The sequence below is a fragment of the Desmodus rotundus genome, chromosome 5 (genome assembly GCF_022682495.2).
Source record: "Desmodus rotundus isolate HL8 chromosome 5, HLdesRot8A.1, whole genome shotgun sequence".
Classification (NCBI taxonomy): Eukaryota; Metazoa; Chordata; class Mammalia; order Chiroptera; family Phyllostomidae; genus Desmodus; species Desmodus rotundus.
This window is the reverse complement of record NC_071391.1, coordinates 143,389,764-143,417,760: the sequence shown is the minus strand read 5'-3', so window position 1 is coordinate 143,417,760 and position 27,997 is coordinate 143,389,764. Positions and strand designations below refer to the sequence as shown.

The following is a 27,997-nucleotide window of genomic DNA, read 5'->3' as shown; positions in this document are numbered from 1 at the left end:
GACAGGAAAACCGAAGCCCACAGTTTGCACGTGTCCAAGGGCTTCCTGCCTTGCCCGCACGGCAGGCTTTCTCCTCCCCCCCAGGCTCTGCCTGCTCTAGTTCTTGGGGCAATGCCTGCCACCCAACCACAGCTGCGCTGCGCAGAAAGGGTGGGAGAACAAAAAACCAGGAGACAACACTGCGGCTTTTGAAACAGGTGTATAGGCTTTCTTGTTTAATAGCAGTTAAAAGAGGGAAAAATGTACAGGAAGAAAAACATGCTCTTTCCACACAGGAGGTTTTCCAACCATGAGGCCCATCCGTATCAGTAGCTTTACTAGTGAGTGTTATAAAAGTTCCCTTTAGAGCTAAAAATGGACTCTCCTAAATTTCCTTAGTGAATGTGCAAAATAAAAAGGCCATTTCCAACATATTAGGGAAAAGTAATTGTAATTCAGGCAAAAAAAATAAAAAGAAAGAAAAAAAGAGGCAAATGAAGCAGCCAGGAGCAGAGACCTGGGAGGAGGGAGGCTAAGGTGGGGGGTTTCTGCAGCTGGCCCCAGGGTGTGTGCTCAGGGGCCTTACCAGGAAGGTCATGGCCAATTCCAGTCTTGGGGGTAAAGGGCCCTGGGTCTGGGACTGGCTGAGCAAACACATGACAAGTGTGCAGGGAAGTAGGCTGGTGTGGAGGCCTGGGAGACTGTCAGGCCCAGTAGGCAAGGGAACACTGGGGAGCTTGGCACCCCCTCTCTGGAAGCTTTAATCCCCTTTGCCAACAGGGGCTCTGCTGGTTCCAATCTCCAGGTCCTGCTTTTCCCTACCCACCAATATCTTCATTTACAATCTACTTGAAGGGATTTTCCCATAAATGTTAACGCTGTGCAAGCTCCCTGTGTTACCACTGAAACATGAGCCCAGTGTCCCCGAGAAATTGGTCAGGGATCCATGCCAACTAGACAGCAGACAGGCTTCTAGCCACCATGTTCTCACCCCCCTCCTGAAGCCTCCAGGCTCTTCTGCATCTCTGGGCATCCGAGGCCAGGCCTGAGGAGTCTGAGGGGCTTGGGCACGTCCTGTACCTCTGCCTGGGTCCTCTCAAGGGCTGGCCTGGCTAGAGGTCTACAGACAAAAGTAGAAAATCCTACTTCACCCACCCAAAACAACTGGGTGCCACCAGTCCCTGTTTTGTTCCCTTCCCCTGCTCCCCAAGAGTGTGTCTCCACAGAGAGCTCGGCAGCAGCACGCTGGTTCTGTCAGGGCGGACGGAAGGCAGACTGAGAGGGAAGCAGAGAGCTACCACGGGGCTGAAACAGGCCTTTTTCTCAGAGGGACATCTGTGAGTGAGGTGAGGGCTGCCCCCATCCATTGGCCCCGAGCACTGAGTCCTCTCTAGCACAGTTTTCTGGGGCACAGGTTCGAGACCAGACCAGCGATGCTGAGAAAAAGACAAAAATCATGACATACCTAAGAGTCGCCCCATTCTCCCTTCAACGTCTCAGCGTTCAGAGCCGAAGGGCCCTTGCTGCTAACTGGGAACTTGTGGAAGAGGATGTTTGGGGCTCTTTCTAAGCAACAGGACTTCAGATTAGTGTAATCATTTCTCGCTTTTTCAATAAAATCCAAGCCTTGGGAGATGGCATCTGGGGTTTCCCTCCCACAGGTCCCTGTTTCCCCCTGGCTCTTGAAGTTCGGGGCAGCAGTACTCACCCCTGACCCTCATCCCAATAGCCCAGCTCCACCGCGGAGTCCACAGGAAGGGCCTCAGGAGGCATCTGCAAGCTCACGTGCAGCCCAGTGTCCCAGCTTGAAGGGGGCTGCCTGCCTGTGTGCACATTCTCTCCCTGCGGTTTTCGAGTTGTGATGAGTTCAGGAGGGGTTAGGGGAGGAGATGAAGAAGGAAGCACTGCCCTCCCCAGAAGCACCTCGGGGGCTGACAAAGGCAGTGAGGAATTCTGTTCGATGAGTGTCTCCTCCCTCGAACCCATGTTGGAAGTACCTGTGTGGCTTATTTGTAATTGGTGATGCCCGAGTGTGCTCTTGCCAGGAGCCACAACAGTGTCTTCCTGCAGTGTCTTAAAGTGCAGGTTCCTCCGACTGACCTCACAGCAAAGCCCTTGCATTAAGCTTGGGGGCGCCCCTGGGACAGCGGGACAGTCTCCGAGCCAGAGTCTGGGGCATAGGGTTGTAGACACTCTTTCTTAGACAAGAACAAAAGGTGGCCATGGGCATCTTGGAAGAGGATGGAAGCCTTAGGCCTGAGCAAGAGCGTCATACTCTCCAGGATATGACTCGGTGAGGGACAGCTGGGCAGGAGGCACCCAGTCCAGCTGTGGCCGCCCCCACAGGGCAGAGCTGGTGACTTTCCTTTAAAGATGGCGCCAGAAAGCTGCTTTTTAACACACAGAGGAACAAAGTCAAGCAGTCTTCAGGTTTTCCCTAAGGGAAAAGTAAGGGCCCCTTTCAGACTTCTGGAGTCTGACCTCCCCAGCGAGGCCGCTGCAGGAGGCCGGGTCTGAGGCTCTGTGAGGACTTACGGAAATAACTGGTGACCAGGCCCTGAACCAAGTGTCCCGACTCCGAAAGAAGGAGAAGAGATGAATGGGGAAGGGACTGAGGCTCTGATTGCATTCACCCTGGCCTTCTGTGCAGGGCAACCGGCAGTCAGGCACAGGGCCTGCTTTGTACCCTGCACACCCTGTTCTACCCCGCCACAGAAGTCAGCGGTCGGAGCGCTGGGGCAGATCCGGGCTAAAGAAATGGCTGTCATCGTGCCACGTGCCGCGCTTGTTTACCAGCTGGTGGCAGTCCCCGGGCTGAGATGCACCCCCAGAAGCGTGGGCTGCTCTGTAGCATACTGAACAGTAACACTGTCCAGCCCTTTCCATGCATCACAAAGAACCAGCCTCCCCACGGTGGTGAATGGGGCGCCCAGGAGTGAACGGAATACACTGTACTATCCTTTGGCCAGCTCACCTTACCCCAGGGCCACGTGCCCATTTTGTCTGTGTGGTCCTGGGCCCCCGGTCTAAGCTCTGTGGGTGAAAGCTGGTCCGTCAAACCGGGGTGGCTGACCACTGTCCCTAGGATAACACAGACAGTGTGGTAGTAATTCCCCTGAGCCCCAGCCTAGCAACATCTCATATGCTTGCTTCCTCTTGTGCCTCTATTACTATAGGGAAAGGTTATGCGAATACTGTACATAGGTTATTAAAAAAATACATTTTCTCTCTCTGAAGAAGAATGCACAAACACAGGGCCAGCCAGGGCTGGGTCACAGGCTGTGGGGCTGCACCCAGCAGCCCCTGGGGCTCGAGGCCAGCCTTCAGGAGTGGTGGCTGCTGATGAGTCCGCGGAGCTGCTTGGCCACCGTGTCAATCAATTTCTGTTTGTCTCGCTCATTTTTACGAAACTGTGCAAACATGTTGTTCTTGCGGCTAGTGTCCTTCATCCTAAACATGGAAGGAAAGAGAGAGGGTGAATGTGTGAGGAGACAACAGTGGAAGGGGAATCGGCAGGAGGTGGGCTGGCGTGGACCTTAGCTGCCACCCACAGCAGACAGTCTAGAACGTTCCCATTGTCAGGCTTATACTTATCCATTGTTCAGGAAGCTGCCCTGCTGGCACCCCCAGTCCTCCCAAACTCAGTCACCTTTGCAAATAGTCAAGAGCCAGCTATGGAGGGGCTAACCTCCTGATGACCCTCACCCACCCTACCCGCTTCATTCCCTTCCTCCTGCAGGTATGCACCGGTTATAGGCAGGTACCTGGGACGTGCAATAGCAATGACGGTCAAAGCCTCTTACAGAATATTCGGGATCTACTTATCAACTCACAATCCTACTTACTCCTGCAGGGACCTTAAAGCTGATATTTGAAAGGTAAAGCAGAAAAACACTCTTAACGACCAATTCGAAGGGGACACAAACAGCAAAGCCGCTGCGCAGCTCTGACCCTTGCTACAGCTGGTGACACTCTGCTCCGTCCCTAACAAAACTGAGGGCTTGACTGCTCTCTTTTCTTTTGTCTCAGAGTAAGGCCCTAGAGTTGGGGAGGTGGCAAAGACGACCTGGTGCTGAGAAAAGCAGATGACAAAAAGGCTGGACCATTCTCCCACCCGATAAACCAGGGCTTGTGGCAAGGGAAGCCCCTGAGTTCTCAATGGCTGTCTATAGCCTCAGGCCTTTGACCTTTGGAGACCTTTTTATTACTAGGCCACACTAAAGCTGCAGAGCACAAATCAGAGGCAGCTTTGGCCAGTGTTCTGCCTGATGGAGAGCCATACTGGGAAGCACGGAGGAGGGTCAAGGCCAGGCTGAGGCTGTCACAGGATCCCCCAAGTCTGACTCCACTGTTGCAGTGGGACCCTGGAATCCGCGAGACACTGCAGCGGGCCCACACATGACCGCTGACAGCGGCAGGTAACTGTGGACGTTGCCCCAGCCTCTTCGTGCCAGCCCTCCAGCCCTCAGCTAGTCCTAGTGTTACAGAACCGAGAACACAGCCCTGACTGACTTCTTCCTGGGGTCGGGGGCGGCTGGTTTTCTTTCACCTGCACTGCTCTCTGACGTCATGGCTCCCTGGGCTACAAGGAGACGGGCTAGAAGAGGGGAGGGCAGAAACCTGGCACAGGGAGCAAACTCCTCCCAGGCAAACTCCCTAGGGCCTTTGGCCGCTCCTGGCCCATTGTGCTCTGTGAGTGGCCCTGTGCAGAGGCCAGTGGGTCAGAGGGCCAGAGATCCCACAGGGCGTTTATATCCCCGGGGTGAGAGGGTCTGATGAGCACTATCGCTGTGTGTGGCTGGCTGACTTCTCTCTCTGATATAAGCTTAAGGGCCTCAGGCTGGAATTACGCCCTAAGCAAACTGAGAACCCTGCACATAAGGTACAACCCCTTGCATGAGGAGGCCTGTGCTTGGAGGGAAGGAGAAGTAATAGGTTTAGAGGATCTGGTTGAAAAGGAAGCATGAGTGACCTCAAGGCTGCAATGATTAATGAACTTGGTGCTGTCCGTGTTAATGTCTCAGTTCCACTCGTGGGACTGGCCTGCTTTGAGATTATTTATCCCAGAGAAGGATTCCTATTCATTTCTTAATTATGCTATAAATCTAAATGAAATGAACACAAAACAAAAAGAAAGAAGAAAAAGGAAAACCCTTCCTAAATTTAGAGAACATTTAATTTTACATCCTCTGTGATCATTACTTCATGAGTCGTCCAGTGAGTCCAGAGACAAGCAGCAGGAGCTGGCTCTCCGCCCCGCAGAGAAGCCCCTGCAGCCAGGCAGCAGAAGGCGGGTAGTCTGAGCCTCGGAGGTTAGGGTTTCCCCGCCATCAATGCCTGGAGTTGGGATCACCTGACAGACAAACTCGGGTGCCCCGAGGGATGATGGAACCATGTTGGCTTGTACCCTGGAATGCTCCAAAACCCAAGGAGAACCCTCCCCACCTCTTGTCTATTCTGAAAGACCAGGCTCCTGATCCGCTTTTGCTACAGCCACCTTGCGATGACACAGGAGCACCTTCTCTTTCCTGGATGTTCTCGTCAGGTCTTTGGATCTTGCAGGTCTCACCCTGCTGAGCGATGCCAGGACGGAAGGGGAGTACCAAGCTCCGGTGGGAGCAATGGCTGTGGGGAAGCAGCAGCAGGTGAGGGACTGATTCCTGTGAGGCTGGGAAATACAGAGTCTGGGGCGGCCTTCGGCTCAGCTATGTCTGAAAGGAAGCTTTGAAGCGCTGCTGATTGCTAGGGCTGAGCACGTGGCTTTGTTACCAGCTAGGCCCCAGATTGCTTTCAGAGAGGCTGATTATTTTACCCTATTGTTGATCCACAGCAAGGGGAGAAGCCAGTCCTTCTTGGTAACTGGCTGAAAGAGTTTTCCATGGGAGACACGGCTCCAGATCTTAAAGTCATGAGCCTCTCCCCCAGGAGGAGGGGGCCTGCTGAGGAGTTCCCTTCCGTCAGGCTGAATTTCAGGCCCTGAACTAGCAGGAGGATTGTGTGTATCAGGAGGCTGAGTGGGCACAGCCCTTTACCTGGCACCCATGATGGAAAATCCCTGCCACTACTCCCAGCCCCAAAGGAATTGGTAAGCCAAGGGTCACTCTAAGGACCAAGGAGAGGAGGCAGCCAGCCGGCAGGCACCAGGCTGGTTTAGTGGATGTTAGTATGTCAGGGTGGGGACAACTCACAGGGTGGGGATTTTAGTGTGGTCGTTAGTGTCAATGAGGAAACCAGAAGGACTTGCCTCAAAGTGATGGAAAAGGCCCAGGTGAATAATATACTTACTCTCTAGATATCCTGGGGAAGAAGGTCATTGAAAGAGAGATCCATGGGAAACAAAGTTAAAATGGAAACATCAGTCTCTGTCTTGGTCTGGACAACGTCGCCCTCTGGGTTCTTAGTTTCCTGGCTCTGAACACCTGCCTCTGCATTCTGCTCTTGCCCACGTTCCATCTCCTCCCCTTCTGAATCCCTACCGCACTGCACAGTGGGAAGGATCCACCTTAGCCTCCCTGCGTAAGGCTCCATTCCAACCTCCTAGACTCTAGTCCTTGCTTTCCTGGGACTTGAGATTTGCTTGACTGGACATACATGTAGACATGCAACATGGCCTGGACTTAGGATGCTCTTCTAAGAAGCCAGGGGTGGGGAGGGGTTAACTAGTTTGAAGACAAGAAAAAGCTTCCCTTTTACATGGATCTTGGACTCTCACCTAGGTCAGCCAATGGCACAGCCAGGCTGCAATGCACAGCCAGTCCCGGCCTCTGGACTGTTCCGGAGCTGGCTAACCCAACCTCGGTGGCAGCAACCTTTGCTGCCTAGTGACTACCTCTGGCAAGAATCAGATACCTTTTCCTACACAGCTTGCTCGGGACAGTCAGCACAATAAAGCTCAGTTGTCGGGAGAGGGGGGGCTGGTGTAGGTTTTAATAAGTCCAGAAACTTCTCAGCTAGGAACAGAAGAGGACCTCTGCTCCGTGGGGCTATTCCTTCCATCCTCATCCTCCAGAGGGCGGGGCCAGCCTCGCACTGTCTACTGAACTAGGGCATCTTTCTTTCTTCTCTTGCCATCTCTAGTTCAGGGTATGTTGCCCCATTAAGCTCCAGTGTGGTTAGAGTCCAGCTGACTCCTACTTGGCCAAGCTTGTGGGTTTCATGAATTAAGAGGCCACAAGAAGACTGGCCTGCAAATCCAATGATGGAGACTACCGGTAGCACCTACGGCAACTTCAAGAACAGGGCCTCTCTGCAGTCTTTCTCAGGTACCGGCGAAGGTAAACGTATCCTTTCCGCCACCCCCGGCCCCCAGCCCCCACCCCGATTTTCCCCCTTCCCATCCCAGCCCACTGGAGCTGGAACTCACTTCTCAAGCAGGGTCAGAGCTGTCACAGGGTTCACCCGGAGGTACTTGCAGTTGGGCTGGCCATAGTCCGCAAGGTAGGTTGACCAATCCCACTGGATGAAGAGATCCAAAAGCTGCAAAACATCCAAATCCCCACCCCAGGGATTAATCAGACAAGACAAACCCCTTAGAAGCCCTCAGCATCCTTCACTACCGGCTAATAGTAGATTTGGAAAACAAATAAAAATGTAATAAGAGAAAGAATGGTTACAAACTATAAGGCAACTAAGAAAATGGATGAGTAACCATTAGCAGTCAGAGTCACCTCTGCCACAAGCACCGTAACGGAGCCAAAGCGACCCGCCACCAGCTCCCAGAGACAGGCCAGCACATAGCCTGGAGCGGGACCGAGTCAAACACAAGGCCGTCACAGCACGCACTCTCCCGTGCCACAAATACTCTTCGACGGCCTTCCGTGGGTCAAGCACCGTTTTAGGGGCCCAGACCCCAACAATGAACAAGCAGAGCTGGGTGTGGACCAGGGCCACAAGGGCGGTCCTATGAGCTTTTGGGTTAAAAGGTCTGGGTTCAAGTGCCAGTTTCATGTCTTGCTGAGTCGATTTTGTCCAAGGTACTCAGCTGATACACACACATACACATGTCTATCAACAAACAGGACACACAGACAACACAGAAATGCTGCGTGGAAGGGCCATGTAGCATCTGCATGAGGCAGTCCGCGTCACACCTGTGTGGGCGCTGGCTGGGCAGACGGAAACCAGGGCCCCGGAGGTCAGGCTGAGCAGCAGACTGTGACTGCGGGTGCAGACCCTGGAACCAGGCTTCTGAGCGTCGGAGGGGAGTGCCAAGAGCTCAGCGTGTATTTGTAAGATAGTAAGAGCTTTCTGAGGGTAAGCTGAGTTTTGAGACGGGGGAGATTTTGACTTAGAAAAACAGAAAAAATTCTGTCAAAGGCTTTGCTTCCCAGCCAGTTAGGTTTTTTTGTTTTAATCCTCACCTGAGAATGTTTTGATTCTGGCAGGGGTGGGAGGGTGGTAGAGAGAGAGAAACAAACACTGATGTGAGAGAGAACGTTGATTGGTTGCCTCCCACATGTGCCCCAGACTGGGAATTGAACCTGCAACCTTTTGCTGCAACAGACAATGCTCCAAGCAACTGAACCATCTGGTCAGGGCCCAGCCAGTTAGCTTTAACCTCAGGTATCACTGCAGCAAATGTTAAAAAATTTTATCTGAGTAAATCTAAAAAAAATCAGTGCATTTCAAAGGCAGGGACGATGAGAGGGAAGCTGGCTGCTCCCTCTGTGAGCTTCTGAAAGGGGCACAGCCCCAGACACATCACTGCAGAGAGGAAGGGCCTCCTAAGCAGTCTCTAGCAATGAGATACTCATAGATGTTTTTGGACTCACGGCATTCTCTTACTTCTCTCTTTCTGAGAGACAAGGAGGTAAGTAAATGGCCATCTCTACATGCAGGACAAAGGCAGAGAGGCCTGGAGTTAATGCAACGCCAGAGCCTGGGCTCCAGGTACACCTTCCCCCGCCCGTCTTCACTGTGCAGCCGGGCAAACCGGCAGTGTGGGCCTTGCCCAGCTTGGCCAAGCCTGCTCTTCCATCCACTCTGTTGGAACAGCCATTACGAACTTCTGCACGCATGATGGGAACTGGCTGAAGTCCCATGCCTAAAACTGAGAAAAGCCCCTACACCCTCAGCCAAGAAAGAGGTGCCAAAGATGAGAGGGGCGGGGAGAGAGACAGACAGACTCGTTGGCTGGTCTGGGCCAGCATGGTCCCAAAGGGCCCCCCCAGGGCCTCTTTCAGCCAGGCCTATTTCAGTCAGCAGGTGAACAGGCTCCTGCCACTTCCTTCGCTGCCCTCGGGCCCCGCAGCTGTCTCCTTTAGGAGAGCAGCTTCCCCGACTGCCTGCCCTACCGTTGGGATCTCTGTCCTGCGGCATCCCTGGGAGGCACAGCCGACACTCGAGTGGCCCTGCTCTCGTTTTCCAGCACTGTGCTTCACAGTTACGACTGTGCTTGCCCCCAAGCCCCAGGGGACACTATGAAAAAGGGTAGTATTTTCTTCATTAAATTTTTTTTCTCAAAGAATTTTGGAAATCCTTGGAGAGACTTTTTACTGTTTGCATCCTATGGAGCTAAAAAAGAAAAGTAAATGAATAACAAATAAGTTTAATTAGAAAAATCTGAAAACCTGGTTTCTTAAAACTATTTTTGGTATCGTTTTCCAGGTGTGTACATATACATTCATTTCCTGAAACTCCCTTCTCCACTAATGAATTCCTAATTTCTGTGGTGGAATTAATGGTATCAGTATTTTCTGATTTATTGCAAAGAGCGCCATGTTCTCCTGGCTGAGGAAACCTGGGTAAACCACCAGTGGGGCGTGGAGGGCAATTCAAGACTTAACTCTAGGGTTTTCTATCTTTTATCTTCTGCCAAAGTCCGCAAATGCTCTGGGATGACGTGCTACCTCGCTCACCCCACTCTAGGTTGCAGGCTACACACTCTGTTAGGCTCAGCCAGCAGGAGCCTATGGAGAAAGCACACTGGGCCTGTCCGCTCCACAGTGCATAAGGGCAGCCTAGACCTGGGTCTCCCGGCCTCCTCTGAGAGAGACGGACACAGGCTGGAGTGGTAGCTGCTGGCGGTGCAGCTCTGTTGCATCCCAAAGGACAGTTAGAATAGGAGGCCAAGAAGACCAGCAGGCCTCTGCAGCAGCACAGTGCTTTAACTTCCACACCACGACTTTTCAAAGGTAAATCGGGCCCTCCCAGCCTGGTTCCCCACTTACAATGGCCTCCTTAGGTCTCAATAAAGTGTCTCCCAAGGATGCAGAGCATTCAGTCATCATTAACAAAATGATTTCAAACTTATCAGAAAGTTGCAAGAGTAAGCATAGCATAAAGAATACTATTAACCCCACCCCCAGATCTGTCCATTGTCAGCATTTTACCCACACGCTCCATCCCTGGTATTCTCTTTCTCTTTCCACACATGTGCACACATGAAGTGTCTCTTCTGAGTCTCTTAAGAGTAAATACCTTGTCCCGGCCCTTTTCCCTCAAATACTTCAGTGCTCCTAAGAATTAGAGATTCTCTTACACATGGTATAGTTTTCAACTTCAGTGAATTTAATACTGTTAATTGTCTACATTCTAACTTTGTAAATTTACCCAATAATGTCCTACACCGTCTTCTTCTCTGCTCCCCTCTCCCTTAGTTTTGGTTTTTCTAGCGCACTTCTCCTGAAGGCCATGGAAGTGATGCCGCACCCTCCTCGGGGTGTCCCATCTGCAGGAGCACAGTGTTCGGCTGTCTCCCATTGGCCAGGTTGATTTTGATCACTTTGTCAAGGTGTTGTCCGACTTTTCCACTGCCTGTGTGTGCCCTGAGCTGGTCAGGAGGCCCACAGTCACGGGCTGGGTTTGGCTGGGAAGGCCTGGTGAGCCTGGATGAGCCGGGCACCTTGCTAACACAACCACAACTAGTTTTTCCTATGCAACTAGACGACTAGTAAGCAACTGAGGAGATAATTTAAGGCCATTCAAACAGAGTGGTCCTAACTAAAATTTCCCCTTGGATGTAGCCTCCATTGAAGATCCTTGTCTGAGCCAGTCTTTCCTACAATGGCTGCAAACTAAGGACGTTCCAACTTCGTCTTCCTTCCACGTTTGTCAGTCATCACTTCGCATTCCACCGCGAGCAAGTGCTCTCTCCCTTCTCCCCCATTCATTTACCAGGTTATTATTGGCATGGATTCACGGTTTCCCATTTTCTAAATGCTTATATTTATGACTATACCTAATTGTTTTGATCTCTAATTGTGTCAGCTTTGGCAAGTGGGAGCCCCTCCACCTGGAGCCTATGCCCTGTGACACGCCCCGTCACTTTCTTGAGCACTTCCTTGCTTTCTGGCACACGAAGGTGTTGCAGGCTCATCTGGCACCTGCCATGCCCCGGCTCTGCAGTCAGCCATTTCTCTGAGGGGCCCCGGTTTCTCTTAGTGGAATGTTATTAGAGAGCGAGGTGTGGGTGCCAGGTGTGCTCACTGCTACGGGAGTGTCTTTTATCATTGCGACGGGGGGGGGGGGGGGGGGGGGGGGGGGCAACCAGCAGGCAGAGTTAGGAGACCTATGCATATAAATACACATGTGTATGCCTATACATACACAGGTGCACATGTGTGCTTATACAAGTATGTGCATGTTTTTAGAAATCATGGGTTTGCAACAATACCTCCCATTCTAACCATGCTCTGAGAGTTCCTCCTCGCCTCCCCTAAACCACACACGTACGTGCTTTCTTCCCCCGTGAGAAGCCTGGCTCGCAGCGCCATCCCTCGCGTACTCTCTTGTCCACTCCTATTCCGTCTATACTGGTTTCAGAGTCGTTTGTGCCTACCACTACCAAAAATGCCGACTAAAAAAAAAGGAGTTCAAATATGTTTGCAGTTCTCTCTCCAAACCCAAGACCGAATGTGTATAATCAATTTTGCATTCACAAATCCCTTGGATTGGTTCTTTTTTTCGCTTCCCTTCAGTTTAGTTATGGTAGTCACCTAAATACAATTACGTTCATTTGTTTCCAATTGCTTTTAGTTTTAGGCTCCTCTCTCCCATCCTCGTTAATTTAATTTTTAAAATATGTAGGACATGATCATGCTTCCAAAAGTCATACACACAAAAAATAAACTTAGAGAATTCATTCCTTCCCCGGCTGTAGCCCTCTACCCCGATCCTTTCCGTGCCTTGCGGGAGCCGGCCCTGTCGTTTCGGGTCTGTCCCTCCCGCGTTTCTGTGTGTCCGGGTGCGCCGGTGCACAGACGCTTCCTTATTCCCCCTTCTCCCTGTCATGTAAGTAGCATGCTGCACACGCACTTTAAGGCATCTTATTTCTTGGTGTTTGCAAGTAGGTGGTGGACAGAGAAGGAGAAAGAGGAGAGTCAGAGGTGGGAGACCAAACTTGAGGTCACTATTCCCCAAACTGTGAGCATCACCTTTGCAGTTTTTACCACGTCCTCATGCTATGTGGGCTAGTATTTACTTAACTTCGTTTTCTCTGTATGGATTCATGTTTGATCATAAGAAAAATGTAAAAGGACATTTTATACCACCATTATAAATGGGAAAACACTCGTTTGCCATAAATAAGAGGTATCTTAAATACTAACACCCCGATGAGATGTTCTCTTTGTTATCTCTAAGACTGAAAATAAACAGCTTGTTCACAACATGAAACATGATGTAGTGTTTAATGGTGCACCTGAGTACTACGTAGACCTGTACCTGAATTACCACTTCGCATGGTCTTCTGTACCTCTAGTAGTTCATCCACCCTGTGTTTTGGAATTAGTGTGTGACTTCAGCCAAGAGTTGAGTCATGACTGCATGCCTGGGATACAGCTAAGTAGCCGGTGTGTACAAAGAAACACTTGGAAGTTTCAGCCACGCATCAGTCTCATTATGAGAGCAGATCAGTGCACACACGGGCTGTGTCCTGAGCTGGTCAGGAGGCCCACGGTCAAGGGCTGGGTTTGGCTGGAGAGGCCTGGTGAGCCTGGAAGGGCCGGGCACCTTGCTAAATGGCCGAGAGGACAGTCATTCTTTCCTATGACCAGGTATCCTCATTAGTTGTGGGTTTCCTTTCAGCTGGCTTTTGAGGAGTTCTTACTTCTGTGTCAGAACGCTGTTAAAATTCTTGATTCTGTGCGTCATGACTAGTGATAGAATTTACAGAACTACACTCTGGGCTTGCACTGTGGTCACTGTATTTATATTTCTTAAGAGCTGCATAAAAATCATACCCTTTTTAAGTCTGAAAAGTTCAAGTGAAGTAGCCCCTTCTGTTACTCATAGATTTGAAATATGAATGATAAAACATATTTGCTTGTCTGAGATTTCATTAATGAAGATGTAAACCCAATGAATTAAGCAAATGTTTTTAAACCATCTAATTATGCAAGGAACAGAACTGGGCCTTTCAAGTGATATTAAAAGAAGTGGTTTCCCCTCTTATAGGAGAATAAAAGAAAAGCACGGATAACCGTGGCACAAGCCAAATGCGTTAAGTGCTATTAAATGACAAACTGATCACTCCCCCTTTCTGAACTATCAATGGAATATTTTGCTACTTTACACTTACAGAGAAATTTAAACAGCAAACAACAAATTGTGGTAGAGACTATACACACAGGTACAGATTATATTTTAAATTCTTTGGTTATCAGATACTGTCTTAAAGGTCATGGGAATAACTCAGCAATACCAAATACCAATTACATCCTTGTCATAGAGTTCAGCTGGGACATGTGCCAGGCTTTTTACTAGCATCCATGGCAGATATAGACAAAAATTTTATTTTGAAATAACTTTAGACTTATATAAAAATTGCAAAAATAGTTTAGACAGTTCCTCTATACCCTTCCCCCCATGGTACAACGATCAGAACCAAGAAACTCACAGTGGACCATACTGTTTACTAAATTATGAATTTATTCCAATTTTGCCAGGTTTTCCACTAATGTCTTTTCCCCGGTCCAACCCATATCCCACATTGCATTTAGACAGCATGTCTCCTTGGTTTCTTCTAACCTGTTACAACTCTTCATTCTTATCTTTCAAGACTGATACTTATGAATAGTTTACTTTTGGTCATTTATTTCATAGAATGTCCCTCAACTTGGGTCTGCCCAGGATTTTCTCATGGTTAGACTGAGGCAGCAGTTCTGAGCCAGGGCAGACCCTGCCTCCCAGGGCACACCTGACAGCGTTTGGAGCATTTCCGGCCATAAGAAGGCTGGGGGGCGGGAGATGGTGGTGCTACTGGCATCCGGGGGCAGAAGTCAGGGCGCTCTTGAACATCCCGCGGTGCTCAGGACGGCATAACCCTGCCCGACACGGCAACAGTGTCGAGGTCAGGAAACTCTGCATTGAGGTTCTGGGGTTTTTGTAATAAAAATACTACAGAAGTGATGTTGTGCCCTTCTTAGTGCACCGTCACATCAGGAGTATGTGACGTCCCTATATCTCATTACTGGTGGCATTAACTCTGGTCACTTGGTTAAGGTGGTAGCTAATGGATCTCTCTACTGCAAAGTTACTATTTTTACCTTTGTAATTAATACATTTCTTGTGAAAGACAGACTCTGAGACTATGCAAATATCCCGCTTCTGCTCAACCTTTGGTGGGTCCTGCCTGCAACAACAATGACTGTGCCGTCTGACTACTTTTCTCATTTCTCTGTAATTATTCATTGGGACTCTTTGATAAGAAGAAGTGCTGTCCCTTCTCCTCCACTTATTTCTTTGTCCAATTACTCATATCCATATGATCTCACGGGTATTTATTTTATTTCCTAGGTTATAATTTCACACAATCACTACTTTGTTGTTCAAATTGTTTCAGCTTTGTCGTTAGAGACTCCTTCCGATCGGCTCGCCCGTGTATTCGCCACCTGCCCCTATGCTTTGTTGAACAATTCCTTACTTCCTGGCACTGTAAGATGTTCTAGGCTCATCTTGTACCTTCCCTGCCCCTGCTTTGCACTTGTCGCTTTTCCAAGGAGCTTAGGTTCTTTTAACTGGAGAATGGTTTTTAGAAACCAAGATCTGGGAACTCAGCATGCTCGTTTGTACTGTGTATTATTGCTCTGAGACCCTCGAAGTGGACGGAGCTAAGAAATGCATGTGTGTTTACTGACTTGCACTTACAAACACATCTATATTTATCTGTATCTACTTGTATGTGTACATTAAAGTCACTAGTTCATATTTGATGTTTCTGATTTCAGTCTACCATCATGGGTTCATCCCCTAAGTTATCCCTTCTTCCTCCGACGGCGAGAAACCCAGCTCTCATTATCTGCGTGTCACTTACAGCTGCCCCTTGCAGCGCGTGGGTTTGAACTGCACGGGTCCACTTACACACAGACTTTTTTCAGTAGGATCCGGTACTGTCTGCATCCACAGGAGCCTGCAGATGTGGAGGGCTGGCTGTACACACTGGCCCGCGGCATTCTGTGCAGGGACCCGAGTGTCTGTGGAGCTTGCTCTCTGCCAGGGGTCCTGGAACCGATCTCCTGCGGATACTCAGTGAGGAACAACTAAGTTTGGGGCATCAAAAGCTATGCATAGACCTTTGATGCCCCTCACCTGCGCATTGTGAGAGGGTCAATTGTATTTGTCCAATCCTGATTTCAGATTGCTAATCCATACCCCTGTGAGGAACAAATTTACGAACCAGCGTATAGGATTGGTATGTTGTTTATGTCTTTTGGCTTTCTAGTCAAAAATACTGGTTTTGAAATTACTCAGGTTAGTTCTTTTGTTCCTCACCTCCTTCAGTGTGTGTATTTTTCTTTCACAATCAGTTAGATTTATTTCTCATTGCTTGTGTTCCATTTTGGACCCCACCCCACGACATTGTAGCTGATGTTAATTCTTTATTATTTGGGGAATAAGTCAGAGCTATATAAAAGAGTGTACTCAGAAGTTTCAGTGCCTGCTCATCCCAATGAACATGTTCTTTTCTCCACACTTCTCTCTACATCTTTTCTGTCCATCCCTTGCAGGGGACCAGTCTAGTTTCTGGTTTATCTGGTTTCCGGTTTATCTAGTTTCTGATTTCTAGTTTCTAGTTTCTGGTTTTTTATTTCTTTTGTACAAATGAGAAGATACATGTGCATTCTCCTATATCCTCTTCTTTCTCACCTCAAGGGGAGCTCACTCTACACACTCTTTCGTGCTTTGCCTTTTTCACTTAATGGTACATCTTAGAACTCACTATCTAGATGCTAATTGCTCATTAATGATCATATTTTTGATTTATTAATACAAATGCAATTTTTATAAGCCAGGCAAAGCATTTTCAAGGGACAGACAAAACATGTTTTGGTGCATTTTATCGTTAAACTGGAGGAACAGGAGAGTGTTAGATTATTTACAAAGCAGGACATGCGGGTAAATGTTAGGACCAGTTTAATCAAAGGAAAACTCAAGCAGTCCTGACTGCTGTGCATCAGTTGGTTGGGCTTCGTCCTGCAAAGCTAAAGGTTACTAGTTTCATTCCCAGTCAGGGCACAAGCCTGGGCTGTGGGTTTGGTCCTGGGATGGGGAGCTCCCCGAGGATGGGGATCGTGCTTTGTCTTTATGACTACTCCATAGCATGGATTAGCACGGGCTACTTTTCCAGCAGGTATTCACCAAACACATGTTAAATGGAATTAAAATAGGTGAATTGACTTTTATAGGAATGATATTGGCTAGATGATGGGACAGGCTTATAATTTGTTTCTTGCAAAAAATGGACCCAACCTAGGGTCCTCCTGACCCGTATCATATCATTATAATGTATTTTTCATAAAAACCAATGAACAGGTGCCTCTCAGGAGGTAGCTCAGCACTGCAAGACGAGCCTCAGGTTGATGGTCCCCTGACTGATGGTGTGACCCCAGAGAAACCACATCTATCTTTCTTGTCCAGATATTGAATTATAACAGCTACTATCAACAGCTGAGGGCAGACCAAGAGAATGATTGCGAAAGGACCACTAAAAACACAGAGGTGACTGATGACTCATTTGTGTCTGCTGCCCAAGACCTCCCTCAACTTCCAATCTGGGCCATTCATTCAAAGAAGAGGGTCTGCCTACCTCCCACACATCCTCAGGAGCATTTCCTGACACAGGAATGTGGGCGAATACAGGAGGAAATAGAAAGTGGGAGTTATTTTAACAAAGTTACAGTGAGTAGCAACAATGCATCAGGCACTCTTCTAGGCATGTGAAAGGATGATGGAGCCACCTCTAGTCTTGCAGGACTCAGCCCGGTAACTAACAGGCACAGAATGACGTGAGTACCCTAAAGGGCACACTGACGGGGTACAGAGAAAGTTCAAAAGAAGGACATCTCAGCCTGGGCCAGGGAGGTGGGGCTACTCTAGGAACAAGCAAGACAAATGGCACAAGTGATAAGTGGCCTCATACACACGGCTGAGGAGGTTCAATTTTAGCCTGGAGGCTTCTCTACTTGTTTTCGTCCAGGTTGCTACCTGCTTTCTCTGAGATTATGGGATGAAAAACTACAAAAACAAAGCTACCACTTGTTTTTGTAAATAAATTTTATTGGAACACAGCCACGCTCATTGGTGAATGTATGAGTTATGACTGTTTATGTTCTGTAACAGCTGAGTTAAGTATTGACAGAGACCATGTGACCTGAAAAATATGGAATATCCACTATTCAGTTCTTTACCGAAAATGTTTGCTCTAGATCCACACAGGGAGGGCAGGGTGCTCTGAATATTCTCTCAGATGTAAGACGGGTAATACCTACTAAATTCACACAAGGAAGGAAAACGGCTTGGGGAGACTCCCGATTGTAAGGAGACGGCAAAACTTCCTCATCTCAACAGCTGGCGTCATTATTCTTTAGGGCAGAGAAATGTGTTTGGGAAGTATCTCGACTGTAAGCTGCCCAGGGTGGCAGAGAACGGGAAAGGAAGTTGTTACTCTGGTTCTTGAGATAGAATCTAAAGAGAAGTGACTTAACCAACGAGTGAGAGAGTGAAGAAGGAAAGGCCTCGTGTTCTTATGGCCCAAATGGCTTTGGAGAACTGGGATGTCTGGTAAGTGACTTTTCAAAGCTGCTTGCTGTGTAGTATGTGATATAAATCTTCCTTTAAAATCACCCTCTCAATCCCAATATTTAGACAAATCTGTGCTTTCAATTGCTTGTGAGATTTTTTTTTTTTTTTTTAATTCGAAGAGGCTGAGTTTCACACAAGCCAGCTGCAAAACTACACTCTGGAAATGGAAGCCGAGGAAAAATAAAAGAAGACTGGAGGTATCTAGGGATTCACAGAGATCGGAATGAGGCCTTTGGAGTTTTTCCACAGGCTATGGAATTGGGGTGGAGGGAGGTTCCCAGTTTCTGTGGGTCCCTGTAAGTTAAAGGAATCTGGCTTTTTTGTGAGTTTTACAATTATAGCCCCTCAGCAGGCTGGCTCTTGGGCCTCCAGTAAGGTCTGACCTCCTCTTCTTTTTGCCCCTGGTTGAGTGAGGGCAGGGCGGGGCCAGCAGTGGCCCTGCAGCTCCCTGCTCTCCCTCCAGCCAGCTCAGCTGCCAGGTGGATGGAGGCTTCGTTAAGCTCTTTATCAGAGACCAAGTGCACCTGAGCAGCTTCCCCTGAAAGGGAACGTTTCTCGGAGAAATATTTATTTGCCTCATAAATGTGAGTTTATGGGTTTGCTATCTAAACTCTTCACCTCTGAGGCTACCTTGGTGAAGAGAAAGACAGGGAAGCTTAAGCTCTCCCGTTGTCATCAGCTGGGGCCTGGGAGGAGACTGCCAAATAAAAATGCCAACAGCAAGCACTCCTGTGTGTTGGAGACTTCTGTAAGGCTTTTCACCTTGGTGACAGCACCGACCCCGCTGCAGGGGCGGAAGGAATACTTCTTACCTATCACACTGGGTGGTAGCAGATACACTGCACACGCAGGCTCAAGGGGAAGATGGGGGCTTCTGCTGTGGGCTGACCGAGGGGCTCCTGCTGGAGTGTGGAGGCTGCTGCCAGACGCGGCCGAAACAGGCCGCAGCCCCGGGCCAGCGGTCATTCTCTTTCAGCGCATTGCAGTTTGTCAAAGGTTCCTGGATAAGTGCATTGGAGAGCATAAGGCGGAATTTTTAGCCAAACTACTCTCCCTCTCTGGCTAAAATGAATACGCGGTTTAAAAGACCCCTGCAAGATGCTGTGGGTTGAAAACACTGACAATGGAAGTACAGGCGAACATCAAGGAAACGGCAGTGCCCACGCGTCTCAGCACCACGTGCAAACTCTTTACCGCCACGTGGTAAAGTAAAAGTAATGACGAGTTAATCAGATATGATACAGCCGTCCTCCAAACCTGAAATTATCGGTCTATTTAAGATGATTTGTGTCCACTATTGTTAATAATGAACTTTACTTAGCCCAAGTACCTACTGTGCCATGAAATATTAATGACAGTAGTGTGTGTGTGTACACACTCATAGGGGTGTGCACACTCCTGGATGCACGCGCAAGCAAACTTTCAAAGGTAAGGATAATGTTCTGTCTCTTAAAATACAGTGAGGAAGACGGCGTGTGAGCGACTATCCTTTGGTCGTTACTCAGTATCTAATTATAACTTGTTAATAAATTGTTAAGCATACAAATACATTAAGAGTGAGTTCTCAGGATGTTTTTTGCCAACAGCGGTGGTCAATCAATAAAAGTTTGGAAACACGGGCTAGATAACCTGCCGGAAAATCTCACCACAGATTCATAATGGAAATGATTTGGCTTCTATCTTATCTGTGGATGAATTAAGAAACATTACTTGTACAAAATTACTTCTTGCCTTATGAGAGTCGTTAGGAACCCCGGCCCAGGAACTTTATGACAGACGTAAGAAATGTATCTAACGTTAAAGCGCAGCAAAGCAGGGAGTGTCCTCACATTCTGGATAAGTTTACAGTAGGTCAGAATCCCAGCGGCCTGGGAAACACGGGTCTGAACAAAAACTCAGTAATAGACAGGTAAGTTCTGAAGACCCTGAGCCCAGTCAAATATGCACTCAGAATCTATTTTGTTCTGGGTTTGAGGGGCTAGAGAGCAAATAAAATTGCAACTCCAATTCCAGTGCCAAATTGTGGAATTATCAGTAAATCAATTAAAGAGCTATTCGATGGTAAGTGGTTCCCAAGCACCAGAAGACTTTCCCCAGCCTCCCTGCTCCATACACACCATCTTTCAAAAGGGTTCCACACCCCAGGGCTGCATCACATAACCTCTGGTTCCTAGGAAGCCTACAGCCTCCGTCCCATGGGGTTGGTGCATTTGCTATTTCCCTTTTCATTACATTTCCTTCCTTCCTTCCAATTCTCTTTTTCTAATTACTGTATTTTACATGTCGTGTTAATGAGCCACCTCCAGGCCGCCTGGAAGTAGGTGGGATTAAACAAATTTGATGAAAAGGGCTCATGCTTATGGCGCCTGCCCTTGGGAGGCAAATGAAGGGCCCGGACAGTGAGTGTGACCCGCGTCTCGAGCAAGGAAAGATGAGAGAGGCCGGAAAGATGGAAAGTCCAGTCACTCAGAAACATGGGCGCAGTATACTGGACAGAGAGCAGCACACAGGGATTCCAAACAAGGAGCCTGGGGAAAGTCAAGGTGCAGAAATGGGAGTGGCTGAGCCGTGTTCAGGGGAAGAAGAAACTGGACATTTCTTAAATGCCTACCAGGTGACAGATGCTAAGCCAGGCATCTTACTCATCTATTCTGTTTAATCCTCAGGAAAATCGACAGCCTAAGTCGTAGGCATCTCTCCTTTACAGAGGAAGAAATGAAGGCTCCAAAAGGTTCAAAGAACGAGCCAAAGGGAACATATTCAGTAAGTGATACAGACAGGGCTTGGGCCCAGGACAGCCTGACTCCTAGGACCAGGCTTTCTCCTCTATTCCCTCTGGACCTCGCTCAAGGGCCAATTTGATACACAATTTGGATGAGCAGAGGTGGCACATGAAGGAAAAGCAGTGGGAAGACTGAGGAGGTAGTAGCTGGTTTGGCTATGAAAAGTTTTGACAGCCAGCCCAAGGGTTTAAAAAATTACATGCCATGGACCAATGGTAACATTTTAGTAGCAACCGTAAGTAAGAAACTTGAGGAGTAGCATACAAGGTGGACTGGAGGGGATGGTCTTAGGTCATGAGGATCTGAACGAGGGTGGTAGCAACTGGATGAGAGAGAAAAGGAGGGCCATCGTCTCAGGTGCAGCTGAAGGACCGAAGGGTCCATGCTGGAGGGGGACAGGAAAGACTAAAAAATGATCACAGGGCAGAGTTTTCAAAATCAGTTTCCTCCAGGGATCAGGCAAGTAACACAAATGATGAATCAGGTAGGTCTTCCCCATAACTGTTCTCATTCCAAAGAAAAGCTGGTGAATCAATGTGTCTGAGTTCTCACACCTGCCTTTTGTTTACGCTGTGCAGGGGGTGAATAGATATGTCTTGCTTTGCTCTCTGTCTTTGCTCACTGTGAATTTTACAGGCAGAGGGCAAGGCTGGCCAGGGGCCTGTGGCAGGTCTCAATTTGACCAAGGTCAGTTAAAGGTTCAAAGAAACAACGTCTCTCACGCTGGGCTCTGACTCAGAATGCTCACCCTTTCTCTCTGACCTATCCAGGTCCTCCCATTCTAAAGAGACCCTTAGGAAACATTCTTCAGTCAGCTCCAGGCATAATACCTCATTTGGTAATATCATAGCCTATCTTATCCTAATTATTTCTTATGTCTTGCCTCTCCGAAGATATCATAAGCTGCTTAAAGATCTTCTTCTCTGACGTAGCAAGGGTCTGGGTCCATGTTAGTGATGAAATACTTGGTATGAAGCGTAGTCGGGGTTTCTGTTTCCTGGCCACAGAGTGGTACCAAGCACAGCAAAAACAGCATTTCACAGCTGAAGGCTGTATCTTCTTGGCTGATCAAATTCTCTAGACTTTGTACCCCCACATTACTAAAATGGTCTTATGCTGGCTGAAGGGGTGGAAATGAGGAAGGGGTTCTAGAAGCTGGTTTAAGATTTGGCACTTGCCACGGATCATTCACTGAGCAAGAATTGCTGCTGTAGCTATAAGAGCGCCAATGATATCCCCACGTTCCCAAGAGGCCCACAGAGATGCGGCAGAGGTGTGCTCCCCCAGCATGCTTGCACGGCTGGGGGCTCTGACTGCCACGGAGCTGGGTTTAGGTCAAATGAGAGTGGGTCAAATGTTATCAGGTGGCCACTGCTGTTCTGTAAGATACTGAGGCTCAGGCTATGGGCCCCCATTCTGCTCACACATCCTCTATAAACTGGAACTCTCCGGCCCGCAGGCATCTTTGCAAACAGGACAGAAACCACAGTACAGCCCAACAAAGGGGGACTTCTGACAAGATTCCATCGGGAAGCTGCCTTCAGCTTTCTCTGGATACCAGCAAAGTCCTCCTCCTGTATCTTCCTCCCTGTGAGGCTGGATCATAGGTACTCTGGGCTTGCGGCCTATCAGCACCTTGGGGGCTTGTCCTTGTTTGTCTTCACAGTGCTCAGCACCGTGGAGTGGGCAGGAAAGGGGCTCGATAAATGCCTACTGACCGAAGGTTGTGAGGAGGCATCGCTGCAGGCCCGTGTCCTGGAAGGCCCCGAATACATCACAGCAAGCGGCTCTGCCTAAGGTCTTCTCTGGCCTCCCCCGGGCTCCTTGCTAATCTCCGGGGCACCAGGACCTGCCTCCACAAGGTGCTAATCTCTGCTTTCTGTTGGTGTTTCTTCAAGCTTTCCGAAAGGCGGAGAATGGGTGGAAAGGCTCAGCCACAGGATATTGGACTGTTTACAGTTGGCCAGGCCAAGATTAGCGTGAGCACAACATATGCCAAGTTCATTGGAAGTTACATTTTCCCTTTGTTTACACATTAAAGGGGAGAAGACCAGAAGAAAAAAAAAAAAAGCAGGTGACCTCCTGTTAACCTCACCCGTCTGCAAGAGGCTGCTGCCCTCACCTCTGAATGAACTTTCAGATTATCTCAGACAAGATTCACCTTGCGCTGAACTTGTACGCCTGCTCTGAAGCCCCCAGTCACGTAGCTGTGATTAAACATTACAGAGTGGCCATAAATTTACAGAAGTATTATTGTGGCTTGCTTTCCTCTTTCGTCTTTGGGAGAGGAAGAGGGCAATGGGTTTAGGGTGGGGGAGTTAAAAAAGGGAAACGTCGTCAAACAAACAGTTCCTTTTCTCAGTTTTGAACAAAAGAGAAAACATTGCATATAGGTGTCCCAAAAAGAAGGGAAAGAAATTTGGCCATGGAGAGAAATTAAAGCTCTTGAAGACTTCAAAAGCCCCAAACTCAACAAAATCGCTGAGATGCTCCTGGTCCCGTTCCCAGGAAATCTGAAAGTTCGCAGGTGAAACCCAAACCTGCTCTGCCGTGCTCCTGGCCTGTCTGAAGGGTATCTCTGAAGTCATGCTTCCGCCTGAGAGAGAAGAGAGGGAGATGTGCCCTCCCTTGGGTTTGCTGTACAGTGTGGGGCAAATGGACAGGGAAGCAAGCAGGGTAGAGAAGGCTGCAAGAAAACACACTGTGTTTTGTTCTTTGAGCTGCCAGGAGAGATGAGGACTCTCTCGTCCTAACATCTGGGACGTTTAAAATGAGACTGGACAAGACTAGACCATATTCTAAAGGAAACACCCTGAGGCTGAACCCAGGAGACTGACCAGATGACCCAAGAACATTTATTTCCATGATTCACTGTTTTATACTGAAAGTAGGGGAAAAAATGGATATTCCACTTAAGTAAAGTTTGCTAAATCCTCTAGGATTCCAAAGCCAAGATACGCCTGCAAAAGGCCTGTGCTGATTATTAAACAATGAGGTCTCTATAACAGAAAAGGCTGCAGAGTGCTCTGTTTGATCCAAAAGAATTGTAAAGAGTGGTCAGGAAGCCCAGACTGAGGCGATAGGCTCTGGCTAGCAAAGTCACCTTTGGAAAGGAGTTGTTCTGTCTCTGGTTACCCTACGGCAGTGACAGGGGTGCTAAAGAGGCTCATTGTTTCTACAGTTGGCAAGGCCTTGTCCATAAAAGTAGTGAGGCCCAGGGTCCATCACACAAGGAAGGCAGCCGATGGCTTAGCTCGGCTCCTCTCGGCAAGGGCTCTCTCTCGCTGTGTGTGAGAATCCGCCAGGAGTCCGAAAGAGGCCTTTGGAAATGCTCAGGCATTGCCTCTGATACACACAGTTGAGCCGGAAGTGAAACGGCCATGGGGCCAGGACACTACTGGGGATATTTAAGTTTGGCATAGGAGTTCTGAAGTCACCCTCTGGGCCCAGGGGGCAATCTGTGTTCAAAGCTCTAGTATGGACTTGCAGAAGAAAAAGAATGAGTTCTTGTCTGTCAGGATGAGCCCTGTGTTTGGTGGTAAGTCCAGCGGTCCGAACATGTGAAGGCTGGGATACGAGGACCATGGGAAAGCTGAGGGAGCAAGCAGGGGCCGGTACTGAGGCTGACAGTCTGAAATCAGGCCACCCATCACTTGGTACATAGGCACCAGCTAAGGGCAACGAGGCAGACTCAACAGGGCAGCTAGGAACCAGGAAGGCATTCACGAGAGGAAGAAAGGCAAGTATGGACCAAGAGCTAGAAAATACAAGATTAGGTTGTTGGGTGGGAACTTGCAGGGAGGGGAAAGCATAATAAAAGTAACAGTGTTGAGAGCTGAAAGTGGACCAGGCACTATCTTATGTTAAATCAAATGCTTTATAGACACTGTCTCATTTAATGTTGATCTAAGAGAAAGACACCACTGCCCTGCCCATTTTAAAGAGAAAGAAATTGAGGCACAGAACAATTAAGCAATTGCTCAAAAGCACAGTGCTAATAAGAAAGTCAAAATCTGAACCCAGGCCTATTTGATTCAATGCATTTTAAAATGAGAGTGAAATCTTGAAAGTATAGAATTAAGGAAATCTATAAAAGTGCAAGCTGGTCAGACTGAATGAAATGTCCTCTTCCTTTTCCCAACATCCTACCACTCTGCTGAAGTCCTCATCTTCTCTAGGAGGCCTTGAATGCTACAATCAGCTTCTGAGATTTATCCTTTCTCTGAACTCTGTACTGATTGTTCACAGGGCACAGGAAGCAATGTATCACATACTTTTCTATTCTTCCGACTGTTTGTCCCTCACAATCGAACAACTGATGTCAGTGAACTAGATGTTGGTATAGAAAGAAACCTAAGCGTTTTATGTTTGTTATCTCCCAGAATGGAAAGTCACTTCCTGGAGGTCTGAGGCCCACAATGCCTAATCCAGCAAGCTACATACAGCGGGACCTCAGGATATTTGTGACCAAACCTCAAAACCAGTAAAAAGCTCTCAATGTACACAGTAAGGAAACATTTTGTAAGGAAGAGAGCTGTTCATTAGTGCGATGCTCTACAGTGGAGGGTGTAGGGAATATGTACGTAACTGGGCCCTGCCAATTCCGTATGTAATTCTCTCTCCAAATGAGAGAGCTTTACTGTGTAATTCTTTATAAAAACAACGTATGCTCTTTACAAAAAAAATTAAAAACTTCTTTACCTCAAAAAAGGATAATGGGAAAACTATCATCCATAATCTCATCTTCTAGGGATAATAATTGTTGGTGATTTGGTATCTAGCCTTCGAGACTTTTTCCTCACCAAAAATAGAGCAAATTTTACATGCTTTCAAAAGCTGCTTTTTTCACTAATACAACACAGAATATTTTACATTTGTAAAGACTCCACAGTATCTATTTTTCAAAAGATTTCACTTCTTTATTTTTAGAGAAAAGGGAAGGAAGGGAGAAAGAGAGGGAGAGAAACAGCAATGTGAGAGAGAAACATCGACTGGTTGCCTCTTGCACACGCCCCGACTGGGGACCAAACCCGCTACCCAGGCAAGTGCCCTGATGGGAAATCCCTCTGGTGACCTTTCGCTTTGTGGGATGATGCTCAACCAAAAAAGCCACACCAGTCATGGCCATAGTAACTATTTTTAATGGTTATATACCATATGAAGTTGAACAAATCTCTTACTGGTGGATATAATTTTCCCCCCTCCAGTCTTTTGCTGTATTACTCAATGGCTTGATGAAATACTTACAAATACGAGGGGGCTGAGGGTGGGCCCCTTATAGTATAGGCTTTCTCCGCTAGGTGAGTGTTGTAGGAACCCATCTGTACTAGCTGGCATCGTTGTGAGAAGCTGCAATTGGCTTCAGTGACAAGTTTTTAATAACCCTTTCAACATGTTTGCCTATTTCATGATGGGTTTATGAGCGCAACTGCCCACACTGTGCTGAGTGTTCAGCAGTTTTTGACAAAAAACAGCATGACCCCCCATGCCCCACCCTCCCTATTTACCTGATCTCGCCCCAAGCGACTTTTTTTTTTCATTCCCCAGATGAAAAAAGTCCTCAAAGGAAACATTTTGCTGATGTGGAAGAGGTGAAACAAAAATCAGCAGAAGCACTAAAAACCATCAAATCAATGAGTTCAAAAACGGTTTTGAACTGTGGGAATTGTGCTTGACAGGTGTGTTGCATCAGACGGAGAGGACTTTGAAGGTGACTGAAGTTTAAACTTGTAAAGAATAAGTACACAGTTTTTTATAAATAAATTTCCATTTTTCGGGGGTCCCACTTATACATCTTCATGCATTTCTTCGATTGCTTCCTTCGAAATAACCCAAGTTACAATACAGTACAGTGGTTAAAAGTGTTGACTCTGTGTCTGCACAGCCTGTTAGGTTCCTAGCTCTCCCCACTCACCATTTTTGTGACCTCGGGCAAGTTATATAACTTCTCTGCAATCCAGTTTTATCACCTATTTCACAGATATAATAAATAGTACACAGGCCATAGGGTTGCTGTGTGGACTGAATGAGTTGATTCATGTGAAGCACTTAGTACAGTTGCTTTCTCACAATAAATGCATGACAGGTGTTAGCCATGATGATACTGATGACAACAATGATGATGATGATGACGACGACGACGACAATGACTGATAAAGGCCTGGAAGCAGAACTCTTGGTCAAAGCTTTTGATATCCATTGATAACCTGCCCTCCAGAAAGGTGTATCAATTTACTCTCCCACTGGCAGGTATCAGAGTGCTTTTGAATGGGAACACCTGAGCAGAGCCTGCAGGAACAACCTCTGGAAATACTAGAGGCAGTACCTCACCAAGCCAGAAGCCTCAGGGATCTTGGCGATCCCTTTCTACCAGAAAGTCCCATGCTTCCTTGACCCATTCATTCCTAAATCACATAAATATAATGAAAATCAGGAGAACCTGTTGAAAATCCTGGAACATTTTGGAATAAAATATTCTAAGGCACTATCTCACTTGCACTTAGATAGCACTTGATAATTTGCAAAGTGGTTTCAAATATATTCTCATTTTGTGGCACAAATGTCATCTAACTTATTGGTTACAGAAGCTCATACTTTCCAAGCGGGACAATTAAGAGATGATTAGGTCACAACATGGCCAAAGGGATGCCAGATCTCATCTCAACCCTGTTCTAGACCCTAAGACCCAGGCTTGTGCCTTGTAAGAAAACAGACCCAGGGTGCCTGCTCCACTGTCTCCCCACCCTCAGACCTAACACTCTCTACGCTTCTCTCATCTCCCATGGCCACTATCCAAGCATTCAGAAGTTTCTTTTCTGTGGATTTGAACTTGCGACCATGCTATTTGTCTCTACTCTCTTGCAACTCTTGTATCAAATAAACACATAGGCAAGGAATTAAAGATACAATCTTGTTACCTGAAGTAGCTTGAAATATTTTAGTTAGCTGTCTCTCACTTCATCAATGGTGAGCATTTACTAGAATTTGGTAAGTGAAAGTTCCTTAGCTGTTTCTATCCTGCTGCTCCCTGTTCCAAAGCCCCCGAAAACAATCCTTCTTAGTTTTTTAGGTTTCTGAAGAAGCAAAGCTCCGTCTGGTGTCTCAGGACGCCTCTAAGTCCTCCATCTGAGCACCCTCCCCTGCTGATGGCAACTGCGAGTATTTCACTCCATTGGAAGCTGTGTAATTTCAGCCACAGACCCAATGCAGATACG

At 47.8% G+C, this 27,997-nt stretch overlaps 1 protein-coding gene across 5 annotated transcripts in view; it reads right to left on the bottom strand.

Annotated features, from left to right (window-relative positions):
* Nucleotides 1-1,313: 1,313 nt before the first annotated feature.
* EXOC6B (exocyst complex component 6B) overlaps nt 1,314-27,997 on the bottom strand; it is a 542,713-nt gene continuing 516,029 nt past the window's right edge. For all 5 annotated transcript variants that reach the window (XM_024552690.4, XM_053923770.2, XM_045189358.3 and 2 more), the window contains 2 exons: nt 7,343-7,455; nt 1,314-3,429 (listed from right to left, as the gene is read on the bottom strand). In XM_024552690.4, coding sequence (XP_024408458.3) covers nt 3,303-3,429; nt 7,343-7,455 — 240 coding nt within the window. In that variant the 3' untranslated portion in view covers nt 1,314-3,302. The remainder of the gene's footprint in view (nt 3,430-7,342; nt 7,456-27,997) is intronic.